We start from the raw sequence: 15,745 nt of genomic DNA, 5'->3' as shown, positions 1-15,745 counted from the left end.
GGACGGTAACCTTGTTAAGTTTGTGAATATTTCATAATTACAGACAGAAAAGGAAATGAATTATTTGCTTGAAACACTGGAATAAGATATTATTCAATTTATATTAGTCTTTGTCGATCAAAGTACCAGAGAAGCTTGAAAAAGTTTTACCGCCGACTAAATTCAATATTGAAAGAACCCGCTTTAAGTGATCTTATTCAAGCGCTACATATAGTACTGGTGTTTTTATATACAATGTAACATTGTACCTCCCCTGGTCGGTATTTGGAGGATCAATCCAACTGTAATTTATGCCTGAGATATGATGAGAAAACCAATTATTTTGTTATGCTATTCATGTTAGCTGTGATGAAGCGTTAAGTTAGCGATGCTTTATTAATATTTTCCGCCACAGACATAAAAACCCAAATAATAATAGCTTTAAATCTTTAAAACTTTGTCAATTATATTATATCAAAAATTGAACCCCACAATGGCTGTCACTTTTAGCGAGAGAGGTAAATATTTAAAAGTCGGAAACTGTCTTTTCAAAATGATAATCCAGGTGATAATATTTATTATCTAAATGAATCATGATGATGATATCATAATAATACATTAATCATTCCATATCAATTATTTACACCTTAAATTGTACCACGTGACCCATCCTGTATTTCCATTTGGGATTATGTAGCGTCTCATATCGTTATCAAATATTACACAGTTAAAATTTCATGCGTTTAACTCAATACAGGTGTTGCAGCACTACCTCTAGCTTGCAGAAATCATGATCACACAATAGACAAATGTTGTTTTTTTTTGTTTTTTTTTGGTTTTTTTGCCGATTCTTATATTTTTCATTCACTATCGTACATAAACTGGTGTGAAGAAATGAAGTAGACGTTTAAACAGCATTAATATCATTCAAGCGCCTTGCCCGGTATATAGGCCTACCGGAATACTGTATTTGTTGTGGTTCTCCAATACCACTCTGGCATTTTCAATGTAACGTCAACGCCGTTACCGACAAAATAATTCGTTCCAGTTTTACTGTTAAGAGTTGCAACCGTCTTTTGCAATTTCAAACCATAACAAAATCAAGCCGCATTTTCTTTAATTTGGATATAGAATAAACAAGGTATTTTTTTATTAAACAAGTACAATACTGAAATATATTTGGACTCGTCTGATATTGTTTCTCCAGCTTTGAACTCGTCCAGATATATTCTCGTATTGTACAGTTAAATGTTTAAAAACATATAAATGAGCCGCGTCACGACAAAACCAACATAATGGTTTAGCGACCAGCATGGATCCAGACCAGCCTGCGCATCCGTGCAGTCTGATCAGGATCCATGTTGTTCGCTATCAGTTTCTCTACTTGTTATAGGGTTTGTAAGCGAACAGCATGGATCCTGATCAGACTGCGCGGATGCGCAGGCTGGTCTGGATCCATGCTGGTCGCAAACCCACTATGTTGGTTTTGTCGTGACGCGGCTCAAATATTATAAAGATGCTGACGATACATTCCATATCAAATCATTTACTAGTTTTATAAACGAGTTCGCCGATTTATATATTGTTTATAAAAACAGTAGATATATTACGGAATTTCCGTAAAAAAAATCTTACTAGCAGCTATATAACCTTTCTGCACATCATTATAATTAAACGAAGCTTAATCAAGTACGACAATCATTCGAAAATACATTGTATATATTTTTCTCTCATTGTAAACCTATCATTCTTTATTTATTATTATTTTCCGCTTAATAGCTTTGAGCGAATATTGCAAGGTTTATTTCCGCCAGATTTCATTTTCTCTTGATAAGCCTGCATGAAAAATAGTTTGGCTCAAGAACAAGACCCGGATTATATTGGTGAGGATCGGCATCAGGTAAACAACTTTTCTCTGACGGCAGTGGAGAAAATTGTTGAAGAATGCTCGTCATGTAAAGAAAAATCCTAGTTAAAGCAATGTCCTTGCCAATACACACCCGCCGCCCAACAGAGAATGTGGCAATTCTTCTCATGTTATCATGGTCAGCAGGAACAAGATTGCCAGTTTCATCTAAAAATCTTTGCGGGTGGAATTCCCAGGGTTTGTCCCAGAACTCTGGATCATGGTGTATAAACCATATGTTTGATAGGATTATATCATTTTTACTGAAGGTGTAACCTTCCAACTTATAATCTGTTGTAGCTAGATGTGGAAGACCAAGAGTGCCATGGGAGATGTATCTTAACACTTCGTAAATAAACGCTCTGCAAAAAGGCATATTGGATTGGTCTTCTTCGTCGGGTACACGATCTTGGCCAACAATTTCGTCAATTTCATTTTGTATCGTAGCAACATGTTTAGGGTGTTTTAATAAAAGTAGGAAACATGCAGCAACAGCTGAGTTCGTCGTCTTCATTGCAGCAACAACTAAATCTAGAATAATTCCTTTAATGTTTTCGTCAGTGATCACTTCGACTCCTTGCTCATTGTTAATGTTTTCTTGTTCTGCTAGTAAGGCATATACGAGACCCTTTTCACTGTTTAATTTACAGTTTAGTTTACATTGCTCAAAATACTTGTCAATTACCCAATCTCTTGATGACATCATTTCGCTGAAAACAGTTCCAAGCCTTCCGGGAAGAAATCTCATGAAAGGGAAAGTTGAAAGTATAAGATTAACTGAAGTTTCTAGTAAGTATAAAACGTTGTCGTTAAATTCCCATATACGCTTGCTCTCTTCATTTGTCAAACCTTCCCCTGACATCAAAATTGAAATAACATTTGCTAATGAATGTCGAATCAAGGGATTAATTTCAATTTCTTTTCCATCCAGATGATTGAGATGATCTTTTAGTCTTTCTAGTTCTTTTTCAAAACTAAGACGAAAACTGTATGTTTGACTTTGACGTTTTAGACATTTTTGAAGAATCCGTTTCAGCATCATGAATTTCTTATTATTATCCAAATACAGAATGACATCCGATGTCTCGTATAAGGCAAACTTTCCGACAAACATCTCTGGCCGATCATTAAAAACCTCTATCTGTTCTTTATCCGCGAAAACTTTTCTTACTAAATCGAAATCATTCAAAACAACTACAGTGTTACCGAATATTTTAACCTTAAAAATCCTTCCATATTTAAGTGCCCACTCGCAAAAACTGAGATGCATTTTCGCAGGATTTATTGACAACACTGATCCTAAGAATGGTATTCCTTTCGGACCAGGAATATTTGAAAGGTCTTCCTTCATCCATCGAACTATTTTCCATAACTATATCGAAACAAGAACAGTCAATAATAACGTCGCAACTCCTTCCATCTTTAATGTATATTGTTATATACTAAGTGTTTAGCGCACTTGTTCATTTGCTGCCCTTTTCAAGATTTCTGACTTTTATTTTACATCTATATTTTGGTGTTTATATATTCTTCACTCGTTAACCATACACGACTGAACTTCGTTTATCAATTTATGATTTTACTACAGTCACCAATCAATTCAGAAATGTTTTACTTGAGTGGTTTTAATAATACCTAACTGCACTGATATGCTAATCCCAAAAATGTAAATTGATCTTTCACACTAACGTTGTATCGTATATTTATTTACATATTTTAGGTGTCCTTTTATATCCAACCTTAGAGTAATTTATTTCATGCAATTTTAACAATATGAAATACCATTTAACAATGTACTGTCAACATAAGTGACTTGACATCCGATATCACTATGGATCTTTCCAGATTTTCGTAGGCGGAACATTTAGCCACACCTTTTCCATTCATTGCTAGGTCAACTGCTCACAAACAGTATCACAAACATAAGCACGTGTTCTTTTGTGCAAACCAGGTCAACCAGTGACTATGTATTATCTCAGTGTAGCGATTGGATAACAAGTTAGCCAATTTACATAAAACTGTAAACACAGGAAAGGTCCATTGGCCATATTCTAAGGTCGTCATGCATGACAGGTCGTTATTTTTTGTGTGTGTCTTTTTATTAATGAATAAATTTTGCTATTCAATGAATGCGCGAGCTCTTAACAAAACATGTAGAGAAAATGTAGCGTAACGTTTGAATCATTTCTTTAAATAGTATTTAGTTTATTTTGTTATATAGTGAATGCAACGACGAAATAACTATTAAAATAAGTAGACAGGAAAATATTCATTTTCTTCACATGAGTCACGTACTTGCCAAATACTAATATACGCGTTCTTGACGACAGGAAGTGGTTTAAATCCATAAATAATGAATAAAGTAAATCACTTATCAAGTATTTTGCACTCATCTATAGTTTCTTCACCTCAAAAGGTGTCGTGTTTATTTAAGACTTGAGTTACGAATTTCGTTATTAAATATGGTGGACAATAACTATTGCTGACCAATATTTCTGTAAAAAATTCTGGAAACAAGTGATCCCTCGTAAGCATTAATCACAACAAAATTACAAGAGAATTGCAGACTCGGTTTGATTGAGTCTGTACATGAGGTGATAATGAATACGTGCAACATCCCTCACGCCCCCTAGCACCGGCTTTAGCGGTACTCAATTCTCAACACTTAATAGTGCTTAATAGTGTAACAATTCATGAATGTAAGTTAAACATCGTGTGCGCTACTGGCGACACAAGTTGAAAATTGAAATTCAAGGGCAATAATCTGACAAAACTAAGTTAGTCCACATGCAAACTCCCAGGTACACAACTTCACACGCTGGCCAACATTTCTGTTAAGTTTCAAGATTCTGGGTCAAATACCTTTTGGGCTACACACAATACATGTTGAAGTAAATCAAGGTGTATAACTCTACAAATACTGTGAAAAACCCAGGTGTACAACTCATGCTGACTAACAAAAATATAGAAGCCAAATTAAGTGATTCTGCGTAACATATTTTTATTTTCATGTCTCTAAAATATGAGAATAATACAAAATAATCGATTTTTAGCAACAGAAATAATCCTTCAAAATTAAGCAAAATACCCTTTTTAATCTACTTAGCTCAGTACATGTATATGTATTGTTTAGATATTTGGGTAGCTCATCCGAACGATCGTTTACATACAAAATTTTCCCAAGGTTTCCTATCATATTTAAAAAAGAATTGAAACTTTTAATATGTTTTTGTAAGTATGCTGAAACATTCTGTATAGAAACCTGGATGTCCAAACTTTTGTAAGGTTTTCTTGCTAATGGCTCCGAACCTCAGATTTTCATTTTGTGGATCTAACTATGTTTACAGTCAAAAATGTTTATGCCAAAACTGTTGCGCTTTTCACACATTTACTGGTCTTCGGGTCAAATGCCATATTCTGGTCGCACGTGAATCTTAATTCATTTCCATGGTTACAGGAGATGTAACCTGATGGATTGGTCATGTCCGGCAATATAACATTGTTCTTGTCCGGAAAACATGGGTTATCTGTAAAAGAAAAATATTCTTTTTTTTTTCATTTTTTTTTCAATAAAAAAAAAACAAAAATTTATACTTTAAAGAAAAATTTCGAATTTTTTTCAAAAATAAAAAAATAATTTTTTTTTTAAAATTTCAACTTGTTTGTTTTTTTTAAAAGAAAAAAAATTTTAAAATTTTTTCCAAGTTGTTTTTTAATTTGTTGAAAAAAAAGGTTATTTTTTTTAAAAAGCCTAAATCTGCCCGAAAAGGTTTTCTAAATAACAATTACTTTTTGTTAAAAAAAACCTTAACGTTTTTTAAATATTAAATAAAAAAAAGTTTTTTTGGTTTTGGCCCCAGGATAAAACTGGTGTTATAAAAACCGAAAATGGTTGGGCCAGGAAAATCGATGTTCCCAAAAAAATACAACCAAACTTTTTTTCCAATAAAAAATAAATTTAAAAAAATAACCCCAAGAATTTTTTCCAAATCCAAAAAAATACATTTTAAAAATAAACCCCAAGTATTTTTTTCCCAATAAAAAAACTTTAAAAAACCCAAGTAATTTTTCCAATTTATAAAATCAAAAACCATTTCAAATAACACTTGGTTGTCTAAAGGAAAATAATAAGCGAACCGGAAAAACCAGTGGTTAATTCATGCCTATAAACCAGTTATGGGTTGGTTATTCGGATCATAGACCCATGTTACCCCTATAAACAACAAGAACTGGTTGGTTCCAGGATACAACTAGACAATGATTCATATAAATTTCAAGAACTTGTTTCGCAATTAAGCTTTTTTATATTTGTTAAAATTAATAAGAACACATGATTAGTTTTTATTATGTATTGCTTCATTATGAGCCGCGTCATGACAAAACCAACATAATGGGTTTGCGACCAGCATGGATCCAGACAAGCCTGCGCATCCGCGAAGTCTGATCAGGATTCATGCTGTTCGCTATCAGTTTCTTTACTTGTTATAGGGTCTGTTAGCAAACAGCATGGATCCTGATCAGACTGCGAGGATGCGCAGGCTGTTGGATCCATGCTGGTCGCAAAAACCCATTATGTTGGTTTGTCGTGACGCGGCTCTTATGTTTTTTTTCTTACTTTCAGGTCGATCTCGTGTGTCTTGAACGGCTCTGTTTTGCAAGCTTTCATGAAGGATCGTTCTAGGATCTGAACATTACCAATAGAGATAACAATTTCATTGTTAACGACTTGTCTCGGGGCGTTCTCTAATGATCAAAGAATGCAATCATGTGTGGGTAGATAACTTCACGAATCCCATCCAAATGTTAGGTTTATAGTTCATGATAATCCTTCCTGCCACTGAATTATTTCTGTTTATTGGTATAATAGTAACAATTATTTTAGCATTAAGTAATATTAACAAAGTGAGTTGTAAAACAGCATAATTATTAAGATATAATTGTAGAAAGACGCCACTGAAAATAAAACACTACCTTTTAAGACCATTATAAATTTAGAGCTGATTATGTTTACAAATGTACGTGATACAAAAATTTAACTTTTGAAGAAAAGTAAAAAGATTCAATGATTTTGCAGAAAATTATTACCATATTTCTACTGCCGTAAGTAACTCGTGCCTATAATAACGCAGTTCAGTAAGGACTATTTTTTTTAATATTTTTGACCTCATTTTGGGAAATTACGCGATCGTAAGCGCCGGTTGCAATTAGTAAATTATGTTTCTTGTTTATTTCATATTATTTCACTCTAAAGTACACTTTTAAAGTGTTCATGAAAGAAAACAACATCAACATGAATTTGAAGGCATGCTGCTTTAAATACGTGCACGAAAGTTATAATTATTGAAACATCAAAAAGCATCAACCACTTCACTCATAAAACAACTTACGCCAGACATGAAAATATTACATATGGTATTTCACTGTAATGTACACGTATATTTTCCTATCTTAAATTGAAAAAATACAAATATATATTTCACACTTAACACAATGGACGTGACATCGCAGCCTTGTGGGAAGGGAAACTTCCATGCACAGCCTGAGAGATGTCCTAAAATAAAAAGGAAATATACAATTTCAACGCATGGTCTTTCAAAATACACGTACTTGCAAAAGAAGGCATGCTTATATTTAGTATTAGTATTTATTAGTATTAGTATTAGTATTAATTATTTTCAATTAGTATTGAAAATGTATTGTTTATGCATTTCTATCAATGTTTTATCACACTATGTATGATTATGTACTATGTATAAGCCAAAATAAAATTAATGTTCTGTTCTGTTCTTATAAATAAACTTGCTGCATTGTTTTCCTCTCGGGGGTTGTTTGGTCCCGAACCCTGCTTGTGTCCAACAACCATCATCAGCACTGGCCAGTTCAATAGGAGCAGCGGGCTGAACAATGGTTAAGATGAGCTATTGTAAAATTAAGTTTTAACCAAATACATTTGTAATGTTCAAACTTGATATTCAATTTGTTTGATGAAAATATATCATAATTACAATAAGTAGTTGGTTGTTTTTCCAATTTTTATTTTAAAGTTTTTAAATTTTTTAAGGTTAAAAATAGGCTTGGGGTTATTTTTAAAAAAAAACCAGAAAAACTTGGGGATGGTGCAGATTCAAAAATCTCCCGTACCTTACTTGATTTTGAGAAGTTAATCATGATTTACCAATATTGACCAATAACAGTACATTCCATTACTTTTTGAGGGAAAAGACAATATTTTTGTCAAAATTAAAAGTTTTTTGGGCGAATTTTTAAAAAAATTTTTTTCAAATTTTTAAAAAATCCCTTCAAACCTTTAACAAAGATTTTTCGCAATGACAACCCTAAAAAAACGACACTGAATCTGATTTATTGCCTTGCTATATCTCTATTTTAATGGTTTTAAAGGTCTTTGGTTGTGTTTTCGGGCAAATAATTTTTTTTTAACTGTAAAAAAGGTGAATAAAAATTATCTTTAATCCCCATTATAACTAACAATTAATGCCCTGAAAGTACAATAAATGTTTTAATTGAATTAATTTATAAATCCCGTGGGGACAAAAAAGGAAGGGGAAAATTTTCAAGAAATATTTTATTACTGATAAAGGTATTTTTTTAAACTTTGTGTCTTTTGGGTTTTCCATACCAAACATATATTAGTAGGTTTGGGTTAATTGCAAATAACATGTAAGACCTTTTCCTAAATTTCGCTTCCGAAACCTTACCAATAACAAATTGGAAAGAGTTATTATCATTCCTCAGAAAAAGTAAAAAATTCCTACTGATTAATAAATATCAAAAGCTGTAACAAATCGGAAAATGTATCATTTTGGAAAAAATTATCGTTTTCAATTTTGAAAAATAAAATTATAAAAAGATAAATAAAAAAAAAAAAAATAAATAAATAAAAAAATATGAAAATGTTATTCTTCCTTCAACACTGACTCTGTACTAACCATTATCGACTCATCTTTATGGAGGTCAGTCCTAAACCAATGAGGTCACCATTTGTTTATAGAGGTTACTTTTTATCAACATGATCAAAATGCATTCAATACCATCAGGCAAAAGTATCAATATTTGTTCTTAAACATAACTGTTTGGTCAAACATATTACCTGTTATCCGTAGAGGACTAGTGATCATTTGACTAAACATATCACTACTTGTTCAATGTTGAAATACGGCTTGTCACATTCTATATGAATCTCACACCGACTGCCGGTACAGACCGGAATTTCTATCATATTGCAGTCATTTCAACCGTAGAGATTACTGTTTTGGCATAAAGATCAGAAAGTTTGACAGAGATGAAATCTCTTCAGAGAGAGATCAAACTTTGATAACACATGACATCAACGTGAGATATACGTATATAATACTCGTCATTCTTTTCCTCTTTATGAGCCGCGTCACGACAAAACCAACGTAATGCGTTTGCGACCAGCATGAATCCAGACCAGCCTGCGCATCCGCGCAGTCTGATCAGGATCCATGCTTGTCGCTAACCCATAATGTTGGTTTTGTCGTGACGCGGCTCATATCATGATTATTCATAAATGCGTGAAAATTGTAAAATGATTGACGAGTTTATGTCTTTTTTTAAACAAATTAACATGTTTAAACCGGCTCTTGCCTACCAGTCTCATGATACGGTTTCTGCACACGCCTGTTACAGACAAACTATAACACAAAGGTCTGTGGGTAATAGTTAAAATATCATCCTCAGGAAATATGTAAAAAAAATCCCTACATGAATTAATATGTTATCAAAAAAGTCATGTAGCTATCCGACGAAAGCCATGTCTAATCACTTTCCTGATAATTCTCACCTGTTTCCTCACATCTTAATTAAATATTATATTCTTCGGATATCAAAGTACGAAGACTAATCGAATTTTCAAAAAAATAGAATATTCAAAATTCGAATATTCGAATATAATGGAATATGGTAAACCGAATATTCAAAAATGCATTTTATATTAGTTACGATTTTAGATAACAATGCAGAAAGTTAAGACATTACCTATGTTAGGATTCTGCTTCACTTGCTTCTCTTGTTTTATATAATCTGACATATTAACGCTCACCATCGTGACGTCAACACGGTTAACTAACCAATCACCGATCAGATTCCACACTTTGTTCCCAAAATGGTAGATCTCCGTGTTGCTGGCTATCAGTCCATCCACGACAGCCTTCGGCACTGGGTCTGAGCCATTGAAAACGAGAGAGTACGTGAATGATACAGGGGCTTCGAAATGTAGATTTGTTTGCCTGTGGATAAATGCAGAAACATATGTGGGATATACATGTATGGTTTTACATAAATTGTAGATTCATATAATTATGCATTATTAGATAATATAAGTATGCATAAACCGTAAGGGCTATATTCGCAAGGGCTATATTCGTGAAGTACACACAAATAAAGCTCCCGGGAGTTTTATTCGCCAACAACATGCATTGACATCAAAAATGATGAACAGCTTCGACGGATAAAGCTACCCGTCATGAAGTTGGCACATTTGAACAACGTCGTCAACTTGAATCAACATTACTATGATAACATCAGAGTAATAACAATTGTCGCCTCTATCGTCATTAACTTTGCCATTATTAAACTCACCATGTCCATCATCATCAAAATAATAATAATAATAATCACCAGTATCACCTTCATCATCACTTGACATCATCATGATGATCACACCTTTATTCTAGTTACATTAAAATGTTTTTCACCTCCTCAATCACCATTATCATCAAAATTATTATTATTAGCAATTTTCAATTATCATCATCATCATCATCATCATAATCATCATCATTATCATCATAATCATCACTACCATCATCATCATCATCATCATGATCATCATCATTATCATCATCATTATCATCACCCCGAACTCATCTCATCAATCACCATTAAAGTCATCATCACTATGATCACCATTATTACTGAACTCATCATCACGTCCATCATAATCATCAAGATCTCATCATCACATTCTTTATCATCATCATCATCATCATGATCATGATAAATAACAGCGTTGTTCTTGCATGAAATAAACGTCTATATGGTCAGGGGCAATCAATAAACCTTGTCTTTTAAGAGCTTTCAAAATGAACTTGATGAAGTTTGCCGAGCGTTTGGTCTGCACAACACTTACTTGAAATTACAAATAAAACACCGATAATATCTTTCCTTTACAGCATTCCCCACAACAGGCTCTGACTGAAACATTTCGTTTATCTGCAAATAAAAAAACAAAAAAAAACAACAAAAAAACAAAGAAACAAACAAACAAAAAACAACAAATGTCAGATTAAAAATGATCTCATATATGGTCATATAACCTGTAAAATTCACTCGTCACATTCGTATATACACCGATTACTTTTTTCCCTTTCCGTTAAATATTTGACATACTTAAAGTTGGTTTATGCGCTCGGAAAGTGTCAAACGATGGCATATTGTAATAGGGAATTGGTAAAAGTAATTTTGACATCAGTAGCAATTAGGGATGACAAACTTTCTTAGAGAAAATGTAATAAATCATATAATGTTTTATTGCTTTTTTCTTCTTTTTTTTGAAAAAAAAATTAAAACATGAAATTTCACATATTAGCTTTTAATGATTAATAGACGAGAAGAAACATATAAGATATCTGCTTAAAAACAATTTATGAATAATGACCAAGACAACGTTTTTGGCATTAAATGGTAATTATATGGTAGCTTATTTTATCACTTTTTTGTGTCGGTCTTTGGTGACAACAAGACAAATTCGTGCAACAAAATGAAATCAAGTGAATATGGCTTCTCCGCTTGCGACACTACGTCACGCAACATAGTAAATAATAAAATTATTTGGCTTGCGGCCTTTTTTTCTCTTGCCACAATACGATGCACGGCCAGAAAAAAACAAGTGTATTTGATTTGGCAATCAAGGTGAAAACAAATGTATTTTACGGTGTTCCGTTTTGGACAATCGTGATTTTGTATTTAGTCTGTACCAGCGATGCACGATGGTACGATGGTGAAAACGCGATGGTACGATGGTGAAAACACGATGATACGATGATAAAAACGCAATGGTACAATGGTGAAATCACGTTTTCAACATCGTGCTATCGCGATGAAACATCGCGTTTACACCATCGTACCATCTATTTTTTCACCATCGTACCATCGCGTCACCGTGTTTTCACCATCGCACCATCGCGTTTCACCATCGTGCCATCGTGCATCGCGGGTAAAGACTAATAAAAATCACGATTGTCCAAACGGAACACCGTAGTATTTGGCTTGTTGTCTCTTATTGCTAGCGACGATACATTTGGTGATAAGGCGAAAACAAGTAAATTTGTCTTATTGTTCGCATGCAACGATACACTACACAAATGCATTTTTTTTCTTTCTCTGATTGCGACGATACGCCACGCGACTAGACACAATCAAATGAATTCGGTTTAGATGAAAGGCGACACAGAAAATGATAAAACAAGAACCGGTTGAACCGGGTGATGCTCCCCGAGAAGGTTCTGGACACAGGAAAGTATAAAAAAATGAACAAAGGGCAAAAACTCCAAAATTAGGCAAGGCGGAGTTATGTTTTATTGCACTGCACTTCTATTCAATGAGATCTACCTATCTATAAAGTTTCCTGATGATATCAGAGTTATGTCCCGGGTAAAATTCAAAGTGTAAAAATGAACAAAGGGCAATAATTCCAAAATTAGACCAGGCTTTGTTTAGGTTCTTTAAGCATTGCAGTTCTATCCAATTATATCTAGCTATCTACAAAGTTTCATGTTGATATCTCTAATAGTTTTAAAGTTATGTCCCGGACAAAAGTCAAAAAGTAAAAATAAACAAAGGGCAATACCTTCAAAATAAGGCAAGGCAGAGTAATGATTCTTAAGCACTGCACTTCCACCCAATGAGACCTATCTATCTACAAAGTTTCATGTTGATATCTCTTATAATTTTAGAGTAATGTCCCTGACAAAGCTCAAAGTGTCAAAATGAACAAAGGGCAATAACTCCAAAAGTAGGCAAGACAGTGTTACAGTTCTTGTGCACTGCAAACCTACTTAATGAGATCTATCTACCTACAAAGTTTCATGATTATAGTTTTAGAGTTATGTCCTGGACAAAGTTCAAAGTGTGAAAATAAACAAAGGGGGATAATTAAAAAATTAGGCAAGGCAGAGTTACGGTTCTTGTGCACTGCACACATACTTAATTACAAAGTTTCATGTTGATACCTATTATAGTTTTAGAGTTATGTCCCAGACAAAGTTCAAAGTGTAAAATAAACAAAGGGGGATAATTCAAAAATAAGGCAAGGCAGAGTTACGGTTCTTGTGCACTGCACACCTACTCAATGAGATCTACCTACCTACACAGTTTCATGTTGATACGGTTCTTGTTCACTGCACACCTACTCAATGAGATCTATCTACCTACAAAGTTTCATGTTGATACCTATTATAGTTTAAGAGTTATGTCCCGGACAAAGTTCAAAGTGTAAAATAAACAAATGGAGATAATTCAAAAAATAGGCAAGGCAGAGTTACGGTTCTTGTTCACTGCACACCTACTTAATGAGATCTATCTACCTACAAGGTTTCATGTTTATACCTATTATAGTTTTAGAGTTATGTCCCGGACAAAGTTCAAAGTGTCAAATAAACAAAGGGGAATAATTCAAAAATTAGGCAAGGCAGAGTTACGGTTCTTGTGCAATGCACACCTACTCATTGAGATCTATCTACCTACAAAGTTTCATGTTGATACCTCTTGTTGTTTCAAAGTTATGTCCCGGACAAGAAAATGGGACGGACGGACGGATTTTCTAACAGGAGAGTAATTATGTGGCTACTCTATTGTTCTCTCTATTGTTCTTTTTAGCCACACAAAAGAAAAAGCCACATAAAAGCATTACGGAATGAATGACATGAAAGAGAAAGAACAGTTACCTATTGTCCCTCTAGCCACATAATTACTCTCCTGTGAGTGCGGACGGACGGAAAGACGGACGGAAAGACGGACGGACAAGGCGGCGACTATATGCTCCCCCGAAATTTTTCGGGGAGCATAAAAATAAGGACCCGAGTGCGTTTGATACCAATAACAAATCATTTACAAGAATATGCATGTAGATATTACTTTTCCGCAAAAGAAGTTTTGTGCCTCCTTGAATCTTGGAGAGTTTCTGTCTGACAACTTATCCGCCGGTATCCATGGAAACCCGTATATGTTACTTGTTATGTTCATAATCCATCCATCTGCGAAAGATATGCATCTTCTTTAAATTTGTATTAGTTTAAAGATTTATTGTAAATTTCTCTTTTGAAATAACATTTACGAAAACAAAATAAATTACGTAAAGAGTAATGATTCGTTCTTCTTTTTGTTTTGTTTAATTTAGAATATATAAGATTTTGTTTTGTTTCTCTTTTTTATATAAATGGCCCGGATGTATGTTTCATACAGCTGTAATGGGCTGGTTGCAGTTTTCGACATTTATTTGGGGATTGGCTGATTGCAGTTTTCGAAATGTTTTTTGTGTTGTTGTTTTATTTTTTCGTATCGGTCTGCGTACCTTTTAGATAACGTTGCATGCTCATAGACATATGAAAGATTGCTATTGTAATACATTGTATAATAAAGATTTAAGGCACATTATGCCCCAGAGGCAGGGCAACAATAATTTTTCTAACCTCTAAAAATGGTTTTAAAGCAAGTTACATTGATTATTATCGGAAAAAGGCAGCATTGAGCTTGAAATTATTTCTCATAAAAGACAAACTATTATTTTGACTTCAATACGAAATACTAGTCATTATAACTGTACTTCTCGTAATTGCCAAAAATAAGCAACAGAAGAAAAGATGGTTCAAGTAATTGACCAAATGAGTGACTTTTTTGGAAAACTATAACCGGGCACGCACACGCACGCACGCACGCACGCACAAAACAGCACACACACAAGCTTCTGGAGCAAGACAACATTTTGTTTTTGACTGACACATGATTGACCTTTAAGATACATTTCTTGATACATTTTAATGTTCACATAAATAAAAAATCAACATACCCTCCTGTCCAGCTGCAACGCGCATGCTCAACAGAACAAGCAGTCCGCCAATGGAAACCATTGTAATCAAAATCACGGAGTTTTCTGTTAAGAAAATTGAAATCTGATTGCCCCAAAATTGAATATTATAAGTAAAAAACATAAGTAATAAACGATTTTACTAACTGTATATAAAATCCTTTATAGAATTATCTTTAGGAAAATTTAAATGTTTACAAGGAAAAATACATGAAATGCAGTTTGATTTTACATGTAAATAACAAAGTTAATAGTCCATCCTTTAATAGTCATTTTAATAGTCATTTTAACTGTGATTTTATACTCTTTTCCGTTACTTTTAATTATTTTCGTTTGCATTTAATTTGACACTTTTGCTATTTCTTTTTTTTTCATGTAAATGCATTAATTATTAAATGTTTATTCCGACATTATCAAAGGAAACCAGTTTGAACCTATATATTCAAAAAACCCTGTATGTTGTTATGAAGGATGTAACAACACTTAAGTGAAATTTTATATATGTATATAATTAATTCTTCTGAAACAATTTCCAAACATCCAAGAATATGTTTGATATGTACTGAAAATGTTTATGCGCATTATAAGTAATCATTAAAATATATGGATTCATTTTTTTACTTAGACTTTATTCGAAAATAGATTTCTAATTACACCCCGTTATTTACATGAAATGTAAATTCGGTGATATCTTTACAAATAATGGCTTTTTGGAACCTATAATATTGTTAATTTAT

At 33.3% G+C, this 15,745-nt stretch overlaps 2 protein-coding genes across 2 annotated transcripts; both read right to left on the bottom strand.

Annotated features, from left to right (window-relative positions):
• Positions 1-892: 892 nt before the first annotated feature.
• On the bottom strand, positions 893-5,417 carry LOC132751856 (cytochrome P450 2C31-like). The gene has a single exon (XM_060742066.1). It carries the CDS (start codon positions 3,234-3,236, stop codon positions 1,797-1,799), a length of 1,440 nt encoding a protein of 479 aa, XP_060598049.1. The 5' UTR covers positions 3,237-5,417; the 3' UTR covers positions 893-1,796.
• LOC132751860 (uncharacterized) lies at positions 5,243-14,196 on the bottom strand. The gene is made up of 4 exons (XM_060742069.1): positions 14,060-14,196; positions 11,055-11,137; positions 9,902-10,152; positions 5,243-5,412 (listed from the first exon to the last, which is right to left on the bottom strand). Exons 1-4 carry the CDS (start codon positions 14,165-14,167, stop codon positions 5,243-5,245), a joined length of 612 nt encoding a protein of 203 aa, XP_060598052.1. The 5' UTR covers positions 14,168-14,196.
• Between the last annotated feature and the right edge of the window lie 1,549 nt (positions 14,197-15,745).

Source organism: Ruditapes philippinarum, unplaced genomic scaffold (assembly GCF_026571515.1).
Source record: "Ruditapes philippinarum isolate M1 unplaced genomic scaffold, ASM2657151v2 ctg7917_1_1_1_1, whole genome shotgun sequence".
Lineage (NCBI taxonomy): Eukaryota > Metazoa > Mollusca > Bivalvia > Venerida > Veneridae > Ruditapes > Ruditapes philippinarum.
This window is presented reverse-complemented; position numbering and strand designations above follow the sequence as displayed.

Excerpts from the sequence above, each read along its gene's own strand:
- LOC132751856 (XM_060742066.1), bottom strand. The coding sequence starts at position 3,236 with ATGAAGGAAGACCTTTCAAATATTCCTGGTCCGAAAGGAATACCATTC.
- LOC132751860 (XM_060742069.1), bottom strand. The coding sequence starts at position 14,167 with ATGAACATAACAAGTAACATATACGGGTTTCCATGGATACCGGCGGAT. Across the intron at positions 10,153-11,054 it reads TGTTTTATTTGTAATTTCAA|GCAAACAAATCTACATTTCG; the intron begins GTAAGTGTTGTG and ends ATTTATCCACAG. Across the intron at positions 5,413-9,901 it reads GAAGCAGAATCCTAACATAG|ATAACCCATGTTTTCCGGAC; the intron begins GTAATGTCTTAA and ends TTTCTTTTACAG.